Here is a 26,497-nt window from a genome sequence, read left to right as displayed (position 1 = left end):
TGAAACTGGTTCCTGCAGAGATGATTCTTGGGCTGTGTTAAATCAACACTAGGGGTCGGCGCTGTGGCTCACTAGGCTAATCCTCCGCCTGTGGCGCTTGCATCCCAGGTTCTAGTCCCAGTCGGGGCGCCGGATTCTGTCCCGGTTGCCCCTCTTCCAGGCCAGCTCTCTGCTATGGCCCGAGAAGGCAGTGGAGGATGGCCCAGGTCCTTGGGCCCTGCTCCTGCATGGGAGACCAGGAGGAAGCACCTGGCTCCTGGCTTCAGATCGGCACAGCACCGGCTGTGGAGGCCATTTGCAGGGGGAGGGAGGGTAAACCAACGGAAGGAAGACCTTTCTCTCTGTCTCTGTCTAACTCTGCCTGTCAAAAAAAAAAAAATCAACACTAGGGTTAGGAACTTCATAAAGAGAATGTAGCAATTACAAGGCACATTTAGATATCAGTAGCTTGGCAGAAGATTTTCATAATGTATAGGAGAGGATGGGAGATAACAAAAGATAAGAGAAAAAAGGTATCAATGAAATGGGTATGTGGGTGCTTTGCCAAGGAAGAAATGCTGTCGCACATTGCCCTATAGAGTTTGGATATGCTAATCTACTTAATCTGGTTCTAATTAAACTTCAGGTATGCAGTAGATGCTGTGATCAGAACTGAGCGGGGGAGCCAGCACTGTGGCGAAGCGGGTGAGGCCGCTGCGCAATGCTGTCATCCCAGATGGATGTTCAAATCTCAGCTGCTCCACTTTTGATCCAGCTCTCCGCTGTCACCTGGGAAAGCAGTAGACGATGGCCCAAGTGCTTGGGCCCCTGTGCCCACATGGCAGACCCAGAAGCTCCTGGCTCTTGGCTTCAGATTGGTGTAGCTCTGACCATTGCAGCCATTTGGGGAGTGAACCAGCAGATGGAGCCCCCCCCAACCCCACCCCCGTCTCTCTGCTTCTGCCTCTCTGTAAGTCTGCCTTTCAAATAAACAAACAAATCTTTAAAAAAAAGTTCTGAGCTAGGAACTCTGAGAAATATACAAGCCAAATCAAGTTTGGTTCATAACCTGATGGTGTCCACAATGAAACAACTGTTTTGAGGCTGATTTATAAATTATGTTAATAAAAAAATTCCTAAGAATTTTGGGAAGCCGATAGACAGATAGACAACCTTGTCCGTGGTGAAAAGCGGACAGAACATCCACAGGCCTCAGCAATAAGGACAGGTATGACCACAAGAGTGTGTAAATCTAGTAAGTATTTATTGAATGCCTGTTTTGTGCTCAACATTCAGACAACAGCAAATGACTACAAAAGATTTAAGAAGTTGGATACACACTTCGGAGGCTGAATATTCAGTTAGAATTCCCACTCCCTCCACAGTTAGAGAATAACAGAAGCAGCTCTCTGGGGACTCATGGAGGCCTCCCCCCAGTGCTGGGTGTGTGTTGTTGGGGAGATGTTGATCTAGCAGCTTGAAGGAAAAAGGTAAGGTCCTCCCCTGTTCTTTGGGCTCTTGCTCGCTCTTCTTTCAGCCTGTCGCCCTGAAGAAGACATAGTCCATTCTAGACATCACTGTGTGCACACGAATCCCTAGAGTACTTGAATTAAGTCACTGTGAAGAAAGCCCGTCAGCCTTCACGCTTGGATTCAAGTGGACCGTGTGTGCCACGCTCAGTTCCTCCAAGCCCACCAGTTCATGGGCCCTGTCCTCACAAATGCCCTCCCCCCCCAGATTCCATCCAAGGCCCAGTGCTTGTTCCCATGATACATCTTTTTTGTTTTCAACTACAGTGATGCAACAGAAATTTCCACTTCCATTATCCCGTAATAGCCTGTGAAACCCAAGAAACTTTTTGTCTGTTATTCTCTAACATAAACATCTCTATTAGGAAACAGAAGAGAAGTCAAATCCTGAGGCAGAAATAAATATGGAGAGAAATGTCCGTGAGGCTGCCCACTCCTCCATCATATTCGCTCAAGGCAACCTATCCGGAACAGAGCCATAGTTTTCGGAACAGAGCCATAGTTTTGATATTTAATAACACTTTTATAATCTTATATTTTCTGAACGATGCAATTAACATTTACATACAACAACTTCACCTCAGAAGGAAAAAGATTTCTCTAAAATGAAGTCTGGATATCATCACTGTTTTGGAATCCCGAATTATTTTCTCCTTTACTCATGTCCACAAAGCCATAAGGATTTTCTTCCCTTTTGGCTTGCTTTTTCCTGTTAAATAAAACAAAGCCACTTTAGTATGGTGATGTAAGGAGGACACTTGTCACTAACCAGATAAAGATAAAAAAGTTTGATGGCAGCCTGTGTTAAGAGGTCAGGTGGGGGGGTGGTGGAAATGGTATAAATTGATGATATAAGTGGGCACATCCTCTATTGAGGGAAATTCGGCAATAGTTGTCAAAATTAGAAGTGCACACATATAGTGACCCAGATTTCCTAGTATCTTATAGTTATATTGGTATACACTGAAAATTACCTATGCTAAGCCACTGCAACTTTTTTATAAACACAAACATTTGGAAACAACATGAAAGTCCATCAGTAGGGCTGGAGCTGTAGCATAGTAGGCTAAGCCTCTGCCTGTGGCACCGGCATCCCATATGGGCACCAGTTCATGTCCTGGCTGCTCCTCTTCAGATCCAGCTCTCTGCTATGGCCTGGGAAAGCAGTAGAAGAAGGCCCAAGTGCTTGGGCTCCTGCACCAGCATGGGAGACTCGGAAGAAGCTCCTAGCTCCTGGCTTCAGATCGGCTTGGCTCAGCTCCAGCCGTTGCAGCCACCTGGAGAGTGAACCAACACATGCAAGACCTTTCTCTCTGTCTTTCCCTCTCTCTCTCTTGGTAGTTCTGCCTCTCAAATCAATAAATAAAATCTTTAAAAAAAGTCCATCAGTAGAGGGCTGCTTGAAAATATGATTCATCCATATAATGAGAGGCAGGTTGCCAGGAAAAAACAGGGAAGCTCTTTATGCATTATGGCTAGATCACTAGAACATGTTAAATGAGAAATAAAAATATGCAGAAATTTGTGTATAGTCTGCTAACACTTGTATACTAGAAAGGGATATATATTTATAGATGTTCAAGAAACTGATAATTTTGGTAGGCTTTGGGAAGAAAAATTGGAGGCAACCGATGACATGGAGACTCTGTATTCATTTGGATTTTTCATTTGAACCATGTGAATGTATCACCTATTCAGTGTCTAATTTTTTTTAAATGAAGCTATTTTGGAGAACTAAAAATCTCTGTTTGACCAAAATAGACTCATACATGTAAAGATGCAATCAATGATATGTTTAGACAGCCTGAAGTGTTAGGTGCTATACAGTATTATTATAAGCTTCATTTCATAAGCCCTACAAAAGTCAACTATTTCTCAAGGTCAGAAAAAAAAAGCATGCAGTAGCAAAGCAACATTATAAATCAGATCTCTAGTGATTTAATTCCTCAATGAACTTTGATCTTCAACTCCAGAACAAATTAGAGGGTAATGACCTTGAACTAAGGAGATAACGTGGAGTTTGAGCCGCCTAAGGAGGAATGCAGGTAGTTAAAGAGTGGCAGTTTGAAGCAAATATCAGAGCTCATTCTTAAATGATCATACAGTGCAGATCTACCACTGGTCCAGGCTACAGGGTCACTTCTAGACTAGGGAGGAACCTGCAGCAAAGACAGTCCCCTGAGCCCACCCACCCCTGCTGGGTTTGCAGCAGGGGAGCCACACTGGCTGCAAGGTGAAGTGCTAATAACATATGGTAAACATCTAAGGGATGTATTGGGATATTTAGGTGCAAAATGGCCCAACTAACTGGCCTATACAACCTACCACTTATGGTACACTTTCCCAGTAGTATTCCCTAAACCTTTCTTTCTTTTGGATGGATAAATTTAGGAAAGGTCACCTACTTCCTTCGGTCCTTGATTCCAGTGAAGATCAGGACAACAATGCCAATCACTATCATTCCCATCACAACTCCAAAAACAACCAGCCATACAGGGACAGGTGACTCATAAGGGGGTTCAAGTGTTGGCTGAATCCCCACAAACTCCAGGCTGTTATCATCCAGACGGAAAATATCATTGATACGACTCCGGGACATGCTGTTTGCAAAAGCAAAACACAGAAAGACACTTAGGCAAAATATATGCATCATTGTTTCCAAAAGGATTTGAGGCTTATCACAAGAATGCACATGTAGAAACTGGCATTTAGCCTCATACTTAAGATGCCCACATCCCATGTCAGAGTACCTAGGTTTGATTCCCAGCTCTGGCTCCTGACTGCAGCTTCCTGTTAGTGCAGTCTCTGAGAAGCAGTGGTGATGGCTCAAGGGTTCTTGCCACCCAGGTGGGAGACCTGAAATGAATTCCAGGCTCCCAGCTTGGGCTCCTTAGCCATCGTGGCCATTTGAAGAGTACACCACTAGATGGGACCTCACCCTCTCTATCTCTTTTTATGCCTCTCAAATAAACATTTTTTAAAAAAAGAATGTACTTTTAAGTGGGGATTATATATAATAGCAAAGTAGATAATCAGGTCCAGTGAAAGATATAAGCTTTTGACAATTACACACCTTTCATACCTTGCAACTTAGATTAGATTTGTCAACAGCTTGAATGGAAATGTGCAATTGGTTGATATGTTTTCATTTGTGGCCACTGTGTTTTAAAGGCAAGATTAGTAGCATATAAGGGATATTCAAAAAGTTCATGAAGATGCACCAAAATAAACTTATCTTTTTATTCCATTTCCCATCAACCTTTTGTAGTACTCTTGTTATTGGCAAGACTATGTCATCTGTAAAGAATCTGTCTACAAAGGCTTTATATCAAATAATGAACAAAGGTAATTGGATTCCCTTCTTCTACAAATGTAGTAGAATTTTCCAAATAAAAGTGTCTGGTATTTAGAGGCAGCACTGTAAAGTAACATAGGAAAGGGACCTTTCCCAACGTCTCCCACACTGGGATGGAAAATGACTCCATTTTAATGGAGGTAAAAGGATGAAGATTATTTAAAACAAAAAACAGTGAAATGAAGAATATTCTAGATCAAAGATACAAGTATTTAGCATCTTATCCTCCTATACCTGGGTATAACCCAGGTCAGGAGGTTAGAGTACACCAGAGAGGAAGAGAGGTCAAAACATTATTAGGGGGCCAGTGCTGTGGCGCAGTGGGTTAACGCTCTGGCCTGAAGCACTGGCATCTCATATGGGTGCTGGCTCTAGTCCTGGCTGCTCCTCTTCTAATCCAGCTCTCTGCTGTGGCCTGGGAAAGCAATGGAAGATGGCCCAAGTCTTTGGGCCCCTGCACCCTTGTGGGAGACCAGGAAGAAGCTCCTGGCTCCTGGCTTTGGATCAGTGCAGCTCCGGCTGTTGCAGCCATCTGGGGAGTGAACCAGAGGATGGAAGACCTCTCTCTGTCTCTGCCTCTCTGTAACTCTGTCTTTCAAATAAACAAAATAAATCTTAAAAAAAAAAACCATTATTAGGCATGTAACCCCTGGCAAGTTCAACCTGAACATGTTCCAAGTCACTCTGGAGATAGAAAGCTCAAGGCTTCCTGCAGATTGCAGCTGGGTATCCAGAAGGGCTGAGCTCTTCATGAAGATCTCAGCTGCCACCATTTCCTATGACAAACACAAGTCCTTGGGAGGCAGTGAGCGAGTGAGTAGGTATGATTGGGTCATCAGGTCATACACTCCAACTGAGCCAGATTTTTTAGACACACTCTGCCCAGCAAGTCTTAGATCTACTTCCAAAGGTAAGCAGGACTTACTGATACAGCTCAAGAGGGCCACCTAGTGAGTTAGCCAGAGGCAGTCTGGGTGAAACCTTTTTTTAATGACAAGAGGAACCAGCTAGAACATCTATCCATTCTTTACTCCTGCTGTCTGTTGTGGGAAATAATTGGGGGCACACTGGACAAACCATTTCTTCTGATAAGAAGTCCCCGTTCTACCACGTAGATTAACCAATGTCTAGGGAATCTTAGCCTTGCATATCTACTTCAGGCTTTCGGCAGTTAAATGAATCCTACACCAAAGGCACTACTTGCCCAAGTCCCTTCTGCACTATCTTCCATGCATGTCAATTTTCCTTCAGCCAGTACCTACTTCCTTTTGCCTGAGAGCATTCTCAGAGCATAAGATCTGCCTTGCCTGTTGACCAGAATGCTGGGGAATGAATGCCACCTGGAAGCTGTTCCTAACCACTGACCGACTGGAGGTGGTGAATAAATAGCCCAGCCCTCTCAACCTTCTGCTGGGACATCTCAGGTGCACATTCTCCATGGTCTTTGAGTGTCCCGGCAGGATTTAGCTCGGGTTGCCCACAGGAGTAACTTGATAATGTATAAATACTGTCTGTCTTCCCTTCTCTGTCTCTTGTCACATTTTCCTATCAGTGCTTCTTGGGATCACCTCCCAAATAAACCACTTTCATAGAAACCCTTTTCTAAGGTCCTGCATCTGCGGGAATCCAAATCAGCTCAGCTCATTAAAACCCAAGGTTGTGGGATGAGATAAAGCATGTAAGTAACCAGAACAATGCCCAGCACACAGAAAGAGCAAATATTAGCTCTTGTTGCATGTGTTAACCCCTTCAACCCTTAACCGGTCTGTTTGAAAGTTAGCCATCACCTGATAGCCTCTTCAACTTCATTTCTAGGGATGATGTCATTCACGTTGTTAGGTGCAGTCACAAAGAAGTTGAAGGAGATTCTTGGTTTCAAATCACTCACTCTGACATCCTCCTCCCTGTGGAGAAACAAAAGAAACATCTTCCCTTGGGGCACAGAGGACACAACAAAGAGAACAAAGACTTCCCTTGCCAAGGAAGGAAAGGATCACAGGTAGAGAGAGAAACATGGGGCATGATGGCAAACAGGAGGATATCATCTCCTATTACCGCTAAGGTTGCCCAACTATGTCAAGGACGTGAAAGTTGCAATATAGAGTTTTGGAACTCTTGGTTCTGACCTTGTATAAAACATTTTTTTTCAATGAGAGAGAAATTGTAAACTGAAAGCCCCAGAAGAATAGCAAGGAATCACTGGTGACCCAAGATGGTGATAAACAGCAAAGTGAACAGAGATAGCCCCCAAGCTGGCCCCACCACCAAACATGCCGCACCCATGAATGAAGGTAGTGACTGAGTCTAGTGAAAGCTAAGGTAGGCCATGTGGCTTCTAGTCCTTGAGTCATACCCATCTTGTTCAGAACAAAAGCCCAAGTCCTTAGAATGGCCTTCCAGTTCCACAAGAACTTTCTTCTCGCTCTCCTGCCCCTAGGCCTGACCACTGCCCTGACCACATCTCCTTGTCTCCTAGTAGATGCTCTGCTCCAGCCACACTGGCCGCCTGGCTGTTTCTTCAAAAGGCAAAGGGTCTGCACCTGCTGTTTCCCCAGATGCAATGTTTTCTGCCGCTGATGGCCTTGCTGGCGCTCTCTCCTGTTTCATGTATTTACTTAATTATTAGTAAAGGTCTTTTCTGACCATTCCCCTTCAAAAGGAACTCCCTTCACACCCTCACACACACCTATCAGCACTTCCAATCCCTTCCTTGTTGCATTCTTCTGCCTAGCATTTATTGCTATGTAATTCTCTATTTACATATGTATCACACATACACAACATATACACTAGTGTATCAGTTCAATGACAGCAGAGTTCTGCCCTTTCTGTTTTCAGTACTGAGGGTAGGTGGCAGTTTGGGGAGCAAGAGGAGCACAGGGAGAGCTGCTGAGCAAGAACATGGTCCTTGCAATCTGGGAGTCTAGTAAGCCACAACCATCCTGAATAGAGTGGTCCCAAGTCCAGGATGCTGAGGAAGGCCCGAAATCACGAGGAGCTTTTTCTTAATTTCACCTGAAGAAAAGTGTAAGCAGAATCTCTTTTGGAATTCAAGAGGAAAGGGAATGCTGGTTGGAAGAACTTGAGAACTCACCCAAAAAGAATCGTCTGGTTTTTGACTTTTGAAAAATACTTTCTCATGGCATATGCAACAGATGATCGGAATAAGTACATTTCACTGTCATTCCATTCGTACTGCAAATTCAGAAGAAAGACATTGCTCAGTAGGGATCATAGGACATATTGAAAACCTGATACTCAGGGTGGGTGTTTGGTGCAATAGTGAGGATTCCTCTTGGGAAACCCACATCCCAGATGGGAGTGCCTGGTTTGGAGTCCTGCCTCTGCTCCAGCTCTGCTCCCAATTCCAGCTTCCTGACCATGTGCACCCTGGGAGGTAGCAGGTGATGGCTCAAGTACTTTGGCCCCTGCCACCCACATGGAAAATCAATTGAATTCCTGCCTTCTAGCTTCTGTACCCTGGCTGTTGCAGCATTTGATGAGTGAACTAGCAAATGGGAGATCCCTCTTCCCCTTCCTCTCCACTAATTCAATACATTTTCATAATAAAGCCTGGTACTTTTCAAGCATTGCTCTTCATATTCCAGAGTCTTGCTTCTGCCTAAGTCAGAGCACAGCAACACAAGAGAGCGTCAGCATCACCTGGGGAGCTGGTTAAAACACAGACTGTTGGGCTCCACCCTCAGAGGTTCTGATTCAAAAAGGCTGAGAAAAGCCCTGACATTGACAGCGCTCACAGACTCCCAGGGGCTGCCAATTAATGCTGCTGCTCACGGAACCACACTTTAGAAACCACTAGGGTCAGTGGTCCTTTTACTTTGATTTCATATGAATCAAAAATAAACAGCCCGAGGACGGGTTGTAGATGGGAGTCAATCAAAAGTTGTGGGTTTGCTTAAAATGTCTATGCACTGTAGACAAATAAACTGAGTGTTTACTATTGTATAACAAGTTCTCATGCAAGTATGAGAGTAAACGAAAAAGAAACTTAAGGTTCAAAGGAAAAAAATAACTCGCCGTGAAGAGCAAGGTAATCTGCTCTTGTTTTCCAGTGCTAAGCAAATGGTTTGTTTCCAAAGGGCCTTGAGAGACTTGAGAGGAAAAACAAGCTTTTGCTCTTTCGTCCAGTAGATGGCAGTAGAGACCAAAAATGGCACAGGCTCTGCTTCTTTCCCCTCTTAGGAAAAAAAGTCTAAGATTTCACAAAAGAATTATTACATTCACCTCAACTTAATTTCACCCAGGTTGTGTGTGTGTGTGTATGTTTATGTGTAGGGAGGGTACTTTAACAGTAATAACAATGTTAATATTATTGCTAATAATACTCTCATTACTATTTCCATATTTGAAATTTTTTAAGGCTAAGTTCTCAAAATAATGCCATAGATACAATTGGCCTTCCACAGAAAATACAAGTATTTACCATTCCCTTGTTGCATGGACAGATCACATGAGGACACATCAAGAAAAAAGTGGCTGACGTTGTGGCGTAGCAGGTAAAGCCACTCCTTGCAAATTTTTTTCAAATAAATAAATAAATCTTTAAAAAAAGTGTAAGTAATATGATTTTGGATAAATATTTGTTACCCCAAAATGGATCACTACACCAGTGGTTCTCAAAGTTTCCCATAATTCGAATCACCTGAGGAGCTTCTAAGAGTCTTGCTGCCCAACTCTTGAAGCCACACCCCAAAGCAACTACATCCGAATTTCCTGGGGTGAAACACAGGTGTTAGTATTTGGAAACCTTCCCCATATGACTCCGATGTGCAGCCAAGTTTGAGAAACAGTGTTCCAAATCAGAGCTTCTGAGTGCTTACTGCGTAAACAAGTCCCCCCAGGGTTTGCCAAAATGCAGGGCTGGGGCCTGAGATTCCGCATTGTCAACAAGTTTCCAGGTGATTCGGATGCTGTTGACGCACAGAACGCACTCTGAGTAAAGCCAGGACATAGATAATTGAGCAAAACAAAACAAACAATAACTTCCTAACCATACTGCTTCTAAAAACAACGGCTCAAAATATAACCATGTCCTCTTCCTCAAATACAAACAAAAGTGATAAGAGTCCATTAGAATGATAATATTTGAGATTTAAGGACTGGTACAGATGATTTCTCATTGATCTTTATAACATCTTCAAGGTAATAAGTAAAAAGCATGCACAGCCTGTTCAATAAGGAACGAGTTATTTAAAAAAAAAAAAAAAAAGCTGAAAGCTAGAATCTGCCGCTAATAGTTCGGAAGAAAACCATGCCTTTCCTCTTTCAGACCAAGCTGAAATGAGGCTATTGTGTCCTATTTAAGGGAAGCGATGCACTGAAACATAATGGACACACTGTTGGAATACTCACTGCTTGGTCTCCAAGAGCTGTTTTTAGGCTTATCCTCACTTTGATGCTTTGGTCAGCATCTAATTGAAGAGAAATTGCAGATTGCTGGTTAAAAGTGACAGGTTGAACACATGTTTATTTTTCCCCCTCCTGCAGTCCCACCAAAGTACTAGTAAAGGATTTTTTTCAAGGTACAAGCACACTTTTGGAAAATGAGAAATGGTGGGAAGTGCTTTCTCAGGAGATAGAAAGCCATGATGTACTGTATGCACAGAGGGAAAGTCTTGGAATACAGGTGCAGCAGAGGGTACGAAGAGGACACTGGGCAGAAAACAAGACCGTGGTTAAAACCACTTTGAGGAACAGCTGATCCTCCCACCCCATATGCCCTTGCTTAAACAGCCACTTGGGAGCTGTGTTCCAATAAAACTAGAGATAATCCAAGAAGACATGGGATCCAGGAAGCAGTGGATTCAACTCCAGAGAACAACAAACAAAAGGATGACTCGAGATGAGAACTGTTCCAGATTGAGGCAAAAGGACGTACCACGCCAAGAGGAAAGTCTCTAGGGAAATAAATTAGACTGAAAGAAATCAATATATTAGAACAGTTCAGGGTGGGGGTACCAAATGCAATACAGACAGCAAATTATATATGCAAAAATATTGAAGCAAATAGAAACCCTGGGACAAACAAAAAGTCACACTAGAAATGACACAACAGAGTATATTACATGGACCTACAGGCATAATGATGTGACTATTGACAGCTGCTTTACTAAAAATCACAATAAAGCTTTACTGAGAGAGTATGAAGTAGAAGAACAGGCAGGAGTAAAAGTAAAAAAAATGACCAATAACGAGAGAACAATATAAACAAATTATTTAGAAACGTAAAAGTAACTGCCAGAAAGAAGCTATAGCATTAAAATTGTTAAAAGTACATGTCTTTGAAAAATAGGAGTCAGGTACAGTGGAGGTTGAAGACTTTTATACTCTTTTAAAGATGAGATTAATAAAAACAGACTTGTAAGAGTGAGTACATGTGTGCACGTCTGTGTGCATGGGGGTGTCTGTGTACAATAGTTTTCACAATGCCAGGTACACAGCAGGTGATTACGCATGTGCTTCCTACCCCCATCAAATGGCAGCTGCCAGCACAGCACCGTCTAAGTCAGCTTCTAAGTAGGGGCAAAGCATTCGCAGCTATGTGGCCATTGCAAAATGTGTCAGCATGGTATACTCACATGGGGTCCACTCAGTGCTCCAGCCCACAAAGGAATTCCTGTTCTGGTCTTTCAGCCAGGTAAACAAGGGCTCAAAGTAGTTGAGCAGTGGTCTTACATCCATATGTTTTGCTCCTACAACATTTTCCAATGCTAAGGTCCAGGGTTCTGATTTTCCGAGTCTCAGCATATTGCTACATGAGAAAAGAGGGCGTTCAGAATACTTTGAGAGATTCCAGATGCACATATATTTACATCTGTAGCCCAAGGTCTCTGCTCTTTCACTTGCACAAGTTTGCTCCTGGCAGATAAGAAAATAAAGCATACTGATGAGATATTCAGCCCTCAAACTCTCTATGCCCTTCCACTGACTACAAAGGGAGCTCTGAAGTTAGAACATGGATACAGCAGGTATCCATCGAGGTGGCCCATCGAGCCAGCGAATGGTCTAGGTTGCTGTGTGATCACAGATTAAACATTTACTTTGTGGATGAGGACATTTTAAGGCCAAAATGTTCTTTTTGGAACAAAGAAATCACATTCAAACCGAAGCATGGAAATGAATGAATATTGGAGACGAAGCATTGAGGCATTTCTTACAGCAGCTTCTGCCCAGCTTCAGTGGAATTTGAGATGTCACATTTGTGCAGGGGACCTTCATGTTGAGCTGCTTGACAAAGGGCTTCTTGAAACTGAAATTGATAAATTGTCCTGGTGTAATATCTGTACAAGAGACAAAGAAGAGAAAAGGCAGTCCCATGCTGAGTTACTGTGGCAGAGTCATAGATTAGGCTGTACATTTAAATCCAGGAGTCTAAGTAACCAAAGAGATACTAACAAAACCTCTTTCTCCAGAAAGACCCAAACAAGAACTGTACAGTCTCATCATAGTCTACTTGCAGTTTGCGTATCAGTTGATAAACAAGGCAGCACTACTCACTTAAATGTTAGCTCATGTTTGTATTGTGTTTTATAGATTTTTAGCCATTTTATGTAAATTATGCCAATAAATCTGTATGACAAGTCAAAAGTATTGTTTTCATTTTACCAATAAAGATGCAGAGGCCTGGCAAATCCAAGGTCTGGGACTAATAGGTGAAGAACAATACATTGTGAACTCCCCCAGTAACAAGAAGACAAACAAAAGTACTTTTTAATCTGTCTCAACAGGTACTATTGATTCCTTCATGATGGAGAAAAGATCTCCCACAAGTGTTATCTAACCTAGCAAATTGTGTTGGGTTAAATTGAATTGAATTGGGTTATCTATATTGAGCTTGGGGTGGAAGTTGGAGATAGGAAGAAAACTTAAATTATCACTTCACTGATCCTTCCTTTTTTGTCATTAGCGCGGTTATTCACAAACCCTCAAAGTTAAACAAAGAAAACAGCCATTTACCGGATGAATGAATAATCATTAGCAACATGGAACAGAGCCGCAGGGTCGCAGTATGTTTCATCATGGGGCATGGGTTCTACCACCCCAACTATCTCTCGCCTTTGGGAAGAAAGAAAAAGATATGTTAGCTGGGGGACACCCATCATGAGGAGGTGGGGCTGGACACAACTGCAGTTTCATCAGTCAATGGCATTTCTATTGAAGTTGGTTGTCAGGTGAAATAGAAACAGTATTAAAAAAAGTGTAAAGCCCATTATGTGGTTATCTCTTATTTTTTAATTCAGCCAGAATATACCATCAGAAGATAGTTATGTCTTCAAAATACTACTTTAATAGATTCATAAAGTATGAAAACATACAATGAAAGCCCTACTAATTCCTATCAGACACTGCACTTACTGTGTTCCTGGCAGAAGGAACTTTGTAAAATTGAAATCTTACTTGTTCTTCAAGGCTAACTCAAAAGTCTCCTCCTCTGGGAAGCCTGTGCCCGACACCACCCACTTTCCAGCGCAGTCAACCCCTTCAGCTCCCCAGCCTTCCCCAGTTGTGCCTCATTTTCCATTTTTCTCCCCATTTTGTGGTTATTCACTGTTGCCCTGGAGACTTGACTGGGTAAAAAATACACAAAAATTAACAAATTGGTCACTTCCTAAATAATATCAATTTAATGAAAGACCTACCACTTAACAATATAGAACATGAAGTAGTGTCACCTCACCCAAGGTAGAAGGCAGGGCCAAGGAAATTTCATCTGAGCAGATGGCACTTAAGTGGACACTAAAAATATAAAACTGAGATAGCTAATGTGTGTTTGTGGCAGGTGGCTGCACTGGGGTGCTGTGGTGAGATGGCGTTCCCCTGACCTGAATGATGCGCTTCTTTCATTTTCAGATAATTAAATCCCCATCTGCAGCTTTCAAGATTTATCTATTCAGATCTCAAACATTCTGACTAGGAAACAGTCTTTGAGAACCTCAGTCCTAGTCATTTTAGATTTGGGTTTTCTCAAAACAGACCCTGAGACAAGGCCCTGGAGAAATGATTCCAGGAAATATCAGCAAAGGGATAATGCAGTCACACAGGGAAAGGAGAGCAGCCCCCAAAGTGTGGGCTATCAAGCGAGTCTCCACTGTGGCGACTGGAGCTCCACCCCACTGAGGGGCTCTAGGACTTGGTGTAGAGCACGCCCACAAGAGTTACCCTACCTGAGTGCAAAGGAGTTGAGGTACTTATCCATCAGCTCAGATCAGTTAGTAGTCGAGGGTCAATGGGGGGTGGCATTAGTTTGGCAGCCTTTCCTGAAATTAGAGGGTTCTAGTGGCTTTAGAAAGCCCTCAGGTGATGAAATACAGTGAGACTAGCTGGTTATGTATGTGTACGTGCACAGGTGAGTCAAATTAGTTTAAGTAATTGGTGAGGGCAGACATTTAGTCTACCAATTAGGACACACGTGTCCTATTGCAGTCTACTCTGGCTCCTGACCCCAGCTTCCTACTATTGTAGACCCTGGGGCGCAGAAGTCTTTAGGTTCCTGCCATCCACACGAAAGACCTGGATTGAGTTCCTGGCACCCAGCCTCAGCCTGACTCAGTTCTGTCTGGAGAAGGCATTTGGGGAGTGAACCAGCAGATGGAAGTGCTCCCTCCCTGCTCCCCGCCACCTTCTCAAGTAAATTAACTAATTTAACAATAGATAAATAAACAGTGAACTCATGAGAAAACATTTTACTGAATCATTGACTTACTTCATCTCCCACCACTTTTGCATCCACTGCTCTTTGGGAATTTCACCCTTAAAGACCATCCATCTCCACTTCTCTAACATGTAAGTAAATGGTAGAGTTCCAACAATCGTGAGTGCTTGTTTGAGTAGGAAGTTTATTTCTGTTTCTGAAAATAAATGGAAAATGGTAATATTAAGATGAAGATGATAGTAGCTGTCTTGTGTTAAAGGTAATTTTCCTAATTTCAAGATAATATTCCTTGGGGCCAATGTTGTGGTATACAGGGTTAAGCCACTGCCTGCAGTACAGGCATCCCATATGAGCACCTGCCTCTCTACTCTCACTCCAGCTCCCTGTTAATGTGCCTGGGAAAGCTGTGGGAAGATGGCTGAAGTACTTGGGCCCCTGCCACCCACATGGGACAGCTGGATGGAGTTTCAGGCTCCCGGCTTTGATCTGGGTCAGCTGCAGCCATTTGGTGAATGAACCAGCAGATGGAAAATATCTGTCTCTCTCTCTCTCTCTCTCTCTGACTTTCAAATAAATAATTTTAAAAAAAAAAACTTTAAAAAAAGAAAATATTCCTCAAGATATACTTACTATACAAATGAGAAATATTAACAATGAACATAACAATATGTATCTGTTCACCTTCTCAGCTAAGGAATTTGGAGTAGGGTGGAGCCATGAAACAGAACAGGCAAATAAAAATCCACAAGTTGCCCAATCCTCATTTTTTTCCATTAGTTCCGATTGCCTTCCTTAAATATCTCTTATCAGAGTTAATAAGGACCATTTTACCTCCTTTCCTACCACTTGTTTTTGAAAGCTCCATGGAGGCAGACTGATGACATTTCATCCAAGATTGTACACCCAGTGCAGTGCCTGCTGCTCAATGCCCTCTCGAGTCTTTGTTAAATAAACATGTAGTAAAAAGATAGTGAAAAACTAGTGAACCAGAGAGGGGGTAAAAAAAAAAAAGAATTTCCGTAGAGAACACAATCCTGGATAATCAAAAGTACAATGCCCTTTAAATATACTAGTATCTTTTTTACCAGGAATTTTAAGTGTTTTAGCAAATCATATCACTTCATTCTATATCTTTTTAGTGACATGAACTGGGAATAGAGCTCATCAAAGAAAGAATGTACCAAGAAAGCTCACTGAAATATAAGCAGGAAGATGTTATCTACTTTCCATGTCACTGTTTCTCTACTGTCCAAAAAAACATCAAACGTCTCATATATGGTATGTTCTCAATAAATATGGGAGCTCTTCCAAAAGGTCACAGGAAATGTGGATTGTGAGAAAAGCCACATAAGATTCCAAACTGTCTTTCACATCAAAATAATCTTTAAATTTCATTTTTCCATAAACATTTTTAAGTCCCTCATGTATCTGGAGGAAGAAAGGAAGAGAGAGGGGGAAGAAAACAAGGATTAAAGCAATGTGTTTGTTTAGCATCATTCACAAATCAGGAGCAGAGCCAAGCAAAGAAGCAGGGGTTTAACCACATCTAACACCATGTGAAAAAACAGTGATCTGACCACTTTTGCAAGCTGTCGTCAAACATTAAAAAATGATAAAACAAATAAATGTATGCTCATTGACTTGAGTGAATATTATTTTGAACTTAGGAAGCAGATGTGGCTACCGTTAATTCCTTTGCCTTTGTTGTTCTTTTCATGGAGGATGCCACTACTGGTCTATAATCTGCGGGTCTGTGCTTTCAGTATTTCAGACATGGTAACTGCTTTACACTGGCTACTCACAGGCCCTTATGAGATCACCAAGGATCTGGAACCAGAGATCAAGGCAGAATGAACTGCCTACACAAAGATGGAGCTCCTGGCCTTGACCTCACTCACCAAACACTCCAGCCAGCAAATGAGGGGCAAGAAATACATGGAAGAGGAGAAAGTATTCAGCTTTAATTGCTGTACTTTTAAGAGGAAGAATCAAAACCCATGGCATCCCCCATGGAAGAAATCGGAATCTCCTGAACATTTTTTATGTTCCATCAAGTCTGAGCCATGCAAGAAGAAATGGAATAAAGTTATTGAAGAACAGCATGAATTTGAAGGGATGCTACAGGGCAAATTCATGCTTCAGCTGGATGAGCCAAATGTTTCAGTCCCTTCCAATATTGATATTGTGCCACCTGCTTTTAAAAATCCCAAATTCCAAGTTTCATTTTGCTTTGCACATATTATAGGGAGGAATTTAGGTTACGGATTTGGTTTATATTGGGCTTTGATTCTGCCATTACATTGCCTTTTTGATCTTGGACCATTATTTTCCTCTCTTGGATTTGATTTTCTCCTCTGTAAAATGGTTTTTAGAATCTGTTGTATTGCTTCTTGGCCTTTTGACTAAGATCAAGTGTAGAATCTGTTGTAGCTCTAAAATTGTGCAAAATTTTCACCTAAAACCAAAGGAATATAATCAGAACACTGTCACTAATTAGTTAGGTGACCTTGGACAAGCTATTTCAGTTTTGTGAGACTGTTTCAACATTTTTAAATTAAAAAACAAAATGTGTTAGATATTTCCAACAGAATAAATTTCCACTCAGTTGCTCTGCATTCTTTAAAAAAAAAATAAGACCACAAGTTAGCATATGCTAATACATACTTAATTTTTTTCCCAGTAGCAATTTGCAGTTACTCATAAATACCTTATGCCTTATGTGGCAAAAGGTATTTCTTATGCATGACAATAAATACCTTTGCCCAAATAGGACTAAAGACCCCCCCATAGAAATCATGAAAAATGTCCATACCATTGTCTTCATGAAAATCATATGGAAGAAGACCAATGGATTTCAAGTGCTTGGGGGTAGCTGCAGAAAGTGACATGATTTCTCCAACGGCTTCATGGAACCCTTCATTAGCTCCATTTCTTAGCAGGTAAGGCTGTGTGGCATATGCCATGTCATACTGGATGTGTCCCATCTCATGATGCGCTGTCAGGAAGTTGTCCATTGTCACTTTTGTGCACATCTTGATCCTGCACAAAATGGGCAAAATTAGCATGCATCTCATGGCATTTCCTTTAATCACTGTGGCAGAGTTGTATGGGGTTTTGGTAGCATGAGTCACTTTTCTAAGATTTATTCACCAATGAACCTGGAGTACCTGTCTCTTATGTCCCAGACACTGTACTAGTTGTTCAATATAAAAGTGATGGGCAGTGATGAATCTTGTTCTGCTCACACACCACTAGGAAGACAGAAAGCAGTGTGCTCTGCTATAAAACTCTGAGACAAATACTCTATAAGTGATCAGTAGTACAGCCTTGGGCATGACAATAGTGAAGGCAGGCACAGTCTCCTAGAAGCACTGAGAAAGGCGTAACTGCGGATGCAATGAGCAATCAGGACCTTGATCAATGTGCAGGAGTTTGCTAGGTAGATGGCAAGGAGACGGGCATTCCTGGAAGAGTTCAATGACAAAGACTTGAGAAAAGAATATGGCGTTCAAAACACTCCAAGCAGTACTGAGACTCGGGAGGCCTTAGCAGGTAAGTCACTGAGTGAATGTGATGACTGACAAAAAGACAGCCAAAAACAAAGCCTTGGGAGATCCCAGCAACTAAGGGGTTGGGAGAGGAAGTTGACTCAGGGAAGAAAGGGCATTCAGGGAGGACAGAGCAGTCCGGAAGAGGTCGATAATGCAGAAGACAAGGCAAAGTAGCATGTGAAAAAACACCTCGTACATGTTGACTACTTCTGCTTTAGCCTGATGGGTTAAGGTCTGTATTTGGCAATGAGGTGGTCCTTCTCAACCTGGCGAGAACATTTTCATTCAGGTGGGTGTAGGAGTCATATTTCAGTAGACTCCCAGATTAATTTTCCTGCCATTCTGATCATGTCACCTCCCACCCATTAAGGATTCCTCACTGCTCAAGAATACACTCGGCCGCCTTTGTACACCTCCAGTATGACCCCAATCGGGTTTTCCTAACTTGGCCTCTCTCCGTTTTCTTTGGGACAAATTCAAGAATAGCTACTATATGTTTACTGACAACTGTATGTGTAAGAATCTCTGCTAAGAAACTTGGCAGCGGAGTCTTCAAAAATTTTATGGAAAATTCATATTATGTTATAATTCCATTTTCCATAGATTTTTTGAGGCCCCCTCATACTATAACTTCTCCTTTTAAAGCATCATGCTAGTACTGGGCTTGGCAAACCACAGCCTACTGGCTGGCTTATTTTTATAAATAAAGTTTTATCAGCATACAGCCACATCCAGCTGTTTAGGGATTGGCTATGGCTACTTTCATGCCACAAGGGCAGAGTTGAGTAATTGCAACAGAGACCTGTAAAGCCAAAAGCATTTAACTATCTGGTCTTCTGTAGAAAAGGGTTGCCAACCCTTACTCTAGGGTAGGGCTCTCCTGTACCAGGCAGATCCACCATTCCCCGGTTGCCTGAGTCATAGATGATAAGAGCCAATAGCTGCTTCCTTTTTTATTGCTTTGGCCAAACAGGAGGTTCCTCAACCAGGAGGTTGTGTCCCCCCCCCCCCCCCCCCATTCCCTGCCCGCCACACACACATACACATTCTGTGGCAGTCCACAGCCACTGACTGACTGATTCAGGGTACAAAAGGCCAGTCCCCTTGTCTCAAGGTGTGACCAACTCTATGGTTCAAGGTCTGATTAACTCTGGGAAGCTTTAAGGGACCAGGCTGAGGCCAGTCTCCAGAAGGAATCACAACCTTTCTTACTTCTTACCTCCTTCCCCTGGCCCAGCCTGCCTCCCTCACTCCCTTGTGCCTGACACATCACCCTAAATGAAACACTTGTACAAAAATTTCCAAAATAAGCAACTCAACCTAAGACACTTACAAACTTGGGAATTACTCTTCTACTTTATAAATCAGGAAACTGAAACCCAAGATTAGATACTTTGTTCAAGGTTGCCTAGTCATTAAGTGACACACCTAGGATTCCAAACCCCTCTGCCCATTCTACCACATCACCCAGACTCACCTTCGCATGCTTCTGATTCTAGCAAACTTGCCGACTCCAGCACACATGCCAGGTCCTACCTCTGCATTTGATCCTGCTTTTCTCCAGCCTCATGTTCTCCTCCAGCTGTGTCTGGCCAAACCTTTCTTATATTTCAGATGCAATTCCAATGCTACCGGCAAAGCTCTGTCTGATTCTATCTCCTGTTCTAGATGTGGTCAATTCTCTTCCAGCTCCTCACAGAACATTCCCTGTGTCTCTTTTATGACACAGGCTACTTTCTCCCTTTTATCCCAGCTTATTGATTTCTCTATCCTGTCTCATTCATAAATGTGAAACATGGAGAGGAAGAGCAATGGCTGATTCACAGAGTCATCTTCCATAAATCGTAGCCTCAAACCTTTTCTAATGGGAGCCAAACCATCACCATGACCATGTTGTTCTAGTGGATGCATAATATAAGGGGATCTTCAAAAAGTTCATGAGAAATGCATATTTTGAAAAATTAATGCATGGCTTTCAAAAAAATTTTTGCACCAAAATAAGTTCATCTTTTATTTCCACTGTTACACAAACTTTTTGAAGTGCCCTCATATTCCAAGTGAGGCAGACTGTCTCAGGGTTCAAGTTAAAGGCTGCTGGCAAGCATCTTTTTTTTTTTGCTGGGAAAAATGCAGATGTACTCTAATGGACTCCCACCTTTAGTTCAAGGAGCATTAACTGATCTCTTCTATGCTCAAAGAAGAAGAGAAGGGATCGAAGTTCATCTTCTCCCATTAGATATCAGCTGTGTCAGTATCAGCCCCACTACCTGAAGTCGCCCTTCCCCAGGTCCCAGGCTGTAGGGTGGCAGACCACTTTCCGGCCATCTCCTGGCTCAGTTAGCATGGAGTTTTCCCAGAATCCTTGAGTCATACTAGGAAGACCAACAGACACAAAGAACTTCTCAGCCTCCTTGAATATCTCTCTGCATCCCAGCCCTGTGGGAAAAAAGGAACAGTATTTAATTCGAACATCAGAATAACAACATTCTATAACATAAAAAGACAAAAATAAAATACAACATTCTATAAAATAAAGACAAAAAATAAAATAACAACATTTATTCTGTTGAATAAATATCTTGGCATAACCTTTCTGAAAGGTAATTTGGCAACATGTATGGACAGCTTTCAAAATGTGTATATTCTTTGTCTTAGTAATCCTGTCTCTAGGGAACCAATCTAGGAAATTATCAGAAATTAGGTCAAGAAATTACACTGAGTGTGATTAATAGGAAAAAAGTGTAAGCAATCGTCAGAAGGGTTAAACAAATAATACCTTTGTGGAATAGAAAATTGTGCAGCCACCCAAATTATACTTAAAGGATTTCTACTGATATTGTAAAATGCAATTTAATAATAAGTGAAAAGTTGGGGCCAGTGTCGTGGCTCACTTGGTTAATCCTCTGCCTGCGGCGTTGGCATCCCATATGGGCGCCGGGTTCTAGTCCTGGTTGCTCCTCTTCCAGTTCAGCACTCTGCAGTGGAGGATGGCCCAGTCCTTGGGCCCCTGCACCTGCATGGGAGACCAGGAGGAAGCACCTGGCTCCTGGCTTTGGATCGGCACAGCGCCAGCTTTAGCCGCCATTTGGGGAGTGAACCAATGGAAAGAAGACCTTTCTCTCTGTCTCTCTCTCTCACTGTCTAACTCTACTTGTCAAATAAATAAATAAATAAAAAGAAAAAAACAAGTGAAAAGTAAAATAATAAACTACTCGTATAATATCATGTTAATGAAAAAATACATGACAATGTTAGTAGTAGACTGAGTAAAGATTACATGTGACTTTTTTGGCCCTATTCTTTATAGCCATGAACAAACAAACAACAGTGACCTTTTATTTGCTAAAGACTATTCAACTCAAGCAACAATAATTGACTGCGTTCCTTCAAGGGGCAAGGCCCTGTGTTGAGCTTGATGGAAGGAATAAGCCTTAAAGTGAACATGAAGGCATGGACTTTTGGAATCAAAAAGGCCCAAATGTGGCCTTCCAGCCAATGGGTACTTGGGCCTGGACATCATGGTATGTATGGAGCCTAAACTTCCAGAATATTCTGGAACTGCAGAGAGCTAGAAGTAGGCATCTGCCATCTAGTAAACTTTTCTGGAAAGTAGTATCCCAGGAGCTTATCAAGCCTGCTTAGTACATAAGGCTCACATCAGGCAGGCTAAGCTTGTGTAATTGGCAGACAGTTTACGAATCATTTTTAGTAACACAGAGAACATCCTCTAATCTCAAAGACTAGTCAAATCTGGTTTTTCTCCTATGTCAGCCCTGGGAATACAAAGCAGGATATGAGGTTACGGTTTTGTTTTGTTTTATTTTTAATGATTGACCTTTAAAGGCTTAATGGCAAGCTATTGGGATTGATATAAGTATGTCCTTCTTAAGCAGAGTGAACATATACCAAAATAGTGAAGACTAATAAGCATAGTTAACATCTGTTGAATGAACAACAAATGAACAAATGGAAAAACAAACTGGAAAGATTAAGAGTTCTGAATTCCACCCTTACTTGTCGTTGGCTGTCTTGGTGAGTTAGGACAAATAATTTAGCTAATCCTCAATTTCCTCACCTAGAGCAAGGAGCTAGCACAAGACCTGTCCTGATAGTCTAGCAGATAATATTAGGAGAAATGGTGGGTGTGAAAACACTTTAGAAAGGCTTAGGGTCTACATAAAGATGGGACTTGACTGCTGCTCAACTGCAATATGGGGCTAGAACAACGTCCTGATTTTATGGACTTCATGGACTTTTCCCAGGGATGTGCTAGGAACGTGAAGACATTCATGGCATTGCTACTTGCGGATTTAAATCTATTAATTAGCAGACATTCAGCAATGTATCAGTAAAGTAAATTATGATACAACCATCTGAAGAAATGTTATAAGATAAATACAAGTATCATTATTAATTCTTCCCAGAAATGTTGAATAATGAAAAATGCATAATTGTAACCACAATGTTATTTCATGAGTGGAAGGAACACAGATAACTTAAACAATTATACCAAGATGGTAAGAAAAGAGTGATTTAAATATTATTTTAAAGATTCTTATAATATTTTAACACTAATGATTATTTTGATATGCAAAAATATTCTGACAGTGTTACTTTTACTAGTCATAGAGATTACTGGCTGATTACTTAACAATGACTAACTTTGGAAACAGTGATAACCAGTTGATAATTCCACATCTTGCTGTTTAATGGAAAACACAGATCACCTCCATTTTGAGTAGCTCTCAACAAGATCAACATCACACATGTTATACAAGGTGACACTGTAAATCACTTTTTAATAAACAATACACCTAGATAAGACATAAATTTAAACGTTTGAAATTTCTGTTTACATGTTGTCACATACAAAAGATAAGAACAGAAGGCTAGCATAAATAGAAATGAAGTTGAGAATTTAGCTTTAATTTTTAAGGTCTCTTCCTCCTACCTGGTTCACCATTGTGTCAGTAACATCTATGTTTGGTTTCTGTCCAAAGGGAACTGTCAAAGAGTACAGATTTGTCCAAAATCTACCCCACATATCACCTATTAAAAAAAGCATCTGTTAATATATGACAAAGACAGTAGAAATACAGACCTGATTTTACATAGTGCATGAGGTAGGATTGGTAAGCAGACAACACAGTAGAATTGTAAATATAATCTGATTTCTATGCTTCCCTTTCACTTCCTGTTTCCATTTTTTCCTACTCTTATTTTAAATTTCCAACATTTCTTTCTTCTATCTCCTCTAAAAGAGCGAAATGACAGATTATGTGCTTAAGCAAAACTTATTAAAAATTATCACAGTTTCTCCCATCTTAAATTACAATTCAGAGGCACAATTTATTACACATAAAGAACAACATAGCTACTATGGATTAGAAAGAGGTTTATATAATCTATCATCCATGGGACAAAATACTACAAATTAATCTGTTAGAAATGCCAGTATCAGATTCAAAAGAAGTCATATAAGATCTCAAATGGTGAACGTCTACCAACTAGACTAAGTTTCACTTCTATTACCATTTTTTAAAGATTTTATTTTTTATTTGAGAGAATTACAGACAGTGAGGGAGAGACAGAGAGGTCTTCCATATGCTGGTTCACTCCCCAAATGGCCCCAACAGCCAGAGCTGAGCTGATCTGAAGTCAGGAGCTAGGAGTTTCCTCCAGGTCTCCCATGTGGGTGCAGGGGCCAAGTGCTTGGGCCATCATCCACTGCTTTCCCAGGCCATAGCAGAGAGCTGGATCGGGAGAGGAGCAGCCAGGACTAAAGCCAGCGCTCATATGGGATGCAGACACCACAGGTTGAGGATCAACCTACTGTGCCACAGCACCAGCCTCTATTACTATATGAATACACTTAACTGAGTGTTTTTCAAGCATCTTGAACAAATGTGAACTTGTATTTCAAGGCCAGATACCCTAAAATGGGAGATGGATCTAGAAAAAAATCAACCTAATAGCAGGATCAAAATCTTACCACCAAAGAAATTGGGAAACACGAGTACATGAAAAGTACTGCATTTTTTTCAAAGATAAAATTTAGTAGATTTCTGTGAAGTTTTATGATTATATTTTAGAGAAAAACTTAACTGCCATAGAAATATATATGTGATATCAGGCTGAATCACAGTTCACAGTAAAAGACCAAGAGTGACCCAATCCAACAAGCACTATGGCAGGGCTTCTAAAACGCAAATGTGTTGGAACAGGCATTGTGGCACAGTGAGTTGAGCTGCCACTTGGGGCACCCACATCCCATATTGGAGTGCCAGGTCGAGTCTCAGCTGCTCCACTCCCAATCCAGCATCCTCCTAATGTGCCTAGGAGGCAGCAGATGATAGTCCAAGTACTTGAGTTCCTGCCACCCAGATGGAGTTCTTGGCTTCCGCCTTTGGCCTGGCCCAGCCTTGGCTGTTACAAGCATTTGGAGAGTGAACCAGCAGATGGAAGAAATCTCCGTCTCTGTCTCTGTCTCTCTCTCTTTCTCTTTCCTCTCCATCATACTGCCTTTCAAATAAATAAATCTGTAAACACACACACACACATACACACACACAAATGTGACCTTGAGCTAAAGTGATAGAATCATAATGCCTAGAATAAAGGCAAATGTAGTATTTTTTTTCCATATATAGGTCAAAATTGTTCTGTAGTTAACTATTGGGTTCTGAGCATGACAGCTGAAGAAAGACATGGACAAAGTATAGTTTGACCAAAGAACAATTAGCAAAGCAGGATTGCAAGGAATAGTTGAAAAGCTGTGAAGGATACTTAAAAAAAAAAAAGAAAGAAAGAAAACAGTGCATACACTGTGATAACAGTAACAGTTACAAAAATGTATTTAGTATTTGCTCTGGTGCCAGGTCCTAGGCTATGTCTTATATGATGGTAGTTTACAAATACCTAGAAAGTCATTTTGTAGAATAAGAATTGGAATATTTTGGGTAATCTTATAGCATGGAAAAAGGAGTGAGGAATGGAAGGCATTAGAGGGTTGTTGACTGTCCTACAACTGGTGCCCTGTAGTAATAGATTAGTCTGTTTTGGACGGAAGAGAGCCTCATCACATCAGAAAAGTTTAATCTATTATGTCCCATTGCCCTGTACATAGGACAACAATAAAAACTAATTGAGCAGTGAATATAACACTTATGGTAACTTTGAAATAAAATCATGTTTTGAAATACTGGCAGAATTGAAAACTTTGGACTTAATGAATTAAGCAGAAACCAGATTACTGAATAATACTCATTGAGGATATTGTGGAGAGGATGTCTTTTTACTTTAGGGTCCTTCGTTCATAGTCTCTCCTACTAATAGAAATGCGGTTTGGCGGTGGAGAATTCACTACCAGCCATAGCTGCGTGGGAGAGGGGAGGAGAGGTACTCTCCTTCATTCATTACTCATTCCAAATGAAGTACTTTTCAGCAAGAGCTATTTGTGCAGTAGAGAAAGAACTTAGGAAGATTTTACCGAGGCTATACCTGAATTCTGGAAAGCCACCTTCTCACTGCTGACCACGCTCAGCCTGCCAAACTCCTTTCTTCTGACAATATGACACAAAAATACTGAACTCCACCTCAAGAGCTCAGCTAATCAACTTGAATACTAAAAAGTATTTTTCCCACTTCCACTCTCATTTGACCCTGAAGTTCTTTCTGTAGTCATCTTAACCCTTTTATCCTTTGGATTATGGCCAACATAATAACCCTTCACACCTACCAAAAAACCCTATAATGTAATCAAGAATGAGTCTTTCAAAATGTGATTTCTATAATGTTACTAACTTCATTCAGATAATCTTTTTCAAAAGTGTTATGTTGGGCCTCACTTTAAAAAGACATTCTGTTGGTGTGTATAACTGAGAGCCAAGAACACAAAGACATCCTGCGCTTCTTACCAAGCAAATGAGCAGGGAGGCATCCAACTGGACTGATACGGGAAGGGTAGGCATCCATCAGCTTTGTCCTCACATAGGCATGGAGTTGTTCATATAATGGTTTAATCTGAAAAGCCCCAGGAAAGCGTTTAAAACCAAGAGTATCCAACTCCATTTTCCAATTCCCAATACTAGAGCTAGGAGCTTCCTTAGGCAAGTAAAATTTCCTGAAATTATTTCATCTCCTCTCAAATATTGTGGAGAATTTGAAACATTCCTTCTTCCCAGATACTGATGATGACCAGTTTCACTGCATAAATTGATAAACATGCCTAGAGGAACACAAATCTCAAAATGAAAGAAAATGCAAAAAAAATCATTTTTAAGATCACTTTTTTGTTTTTAAATTGAGGTACAATTTATATACTTTGCCTATTCATTTAATAGAAATGGAATCATTTAATTTGTGACCTTTTGTGTTTGGCCTCTTTCATTAGAATATTCTATAGGTCCAT

General features: G+C 41.3%; 1 protein-coding gene and 1 pseudogene across 1 annotated transcript in view; one reads left to right on the top strand and one right to left on the bottom strand.

Annotated features, from left to right (window-relative positions):
* Nucleotides 1–1,312: 1,312 nt before the first annotated feature.
* The window catches only part of ACE2 (angiotensin converting enzyme 2), a 44,819-nt gene continuing 19,634 nt past the window's right edge, over nucleotides 1,313–26,497 (bottom strand). Inside the window, 14 exon segments of the mRNA XM_062183654.1 lie at nucleotides 1,313–2,217; nucleotides 3,914–4,108; nucleotides 6,651–6,767; nucleotides 7,958–8,058; nucleotides 10,237–10,295; nucleotides 11,463–11,635; nucleotides 12,042–12,164; nucleotides 12,841–12,939; nucleotides 14,588–14,732; nucleotides 17,349–17,575; nucleotides 20,355–20,505; nucleotides 20,508–20,523; nucleotides 23,039–23,136; nucleotides 26,004–26,109. Coding sequence (XP_062039638.1) covers nucleotides 2,109–2,217; nucleotides 3,914–4,108; nucleotides 6,651–6,767; nucleotides 7,958–8,058; nucleotides 10,237–10,295; nucleotides 11,463–11,635; nucleotides 12,042–12,164; nucleotides 12,841–12,939; nucleotides 14,588–14,732; nucleotides 17,349–17,575; nucleotides 20,355–20,505; nucleotides 20,508–20,523; nucleotides 23,039–23,136; nucleotides 26,004–26,109 — 1,719 coding nt within the window. The 3' untranslated portion in view covers nucleotides 1,313–2,108.
* LOC133753953 (U2 spliceosomal RNA) lies at nucleotides 16,919–17,086 on the top strand (annotated as a pseudogene).

The sequence above is a fragment of the Lepus europaeus genome, chromosome X (assembly GCF_033115175.1).
Source record: "Lepus europaeus isolate LE1 chromosome X, mLepTim1.pri, whole genome shotgun sequence".
Classification (NCBI taxonomy): Eukaryota; Metazoa; Chordata; class Mammalia; order Lagomorpha; family Leporidae; genus Lepus; species Lepus europaeus.
This window is presented reverse-complemented; position numbering and strand designations above follow the sequence as displayed.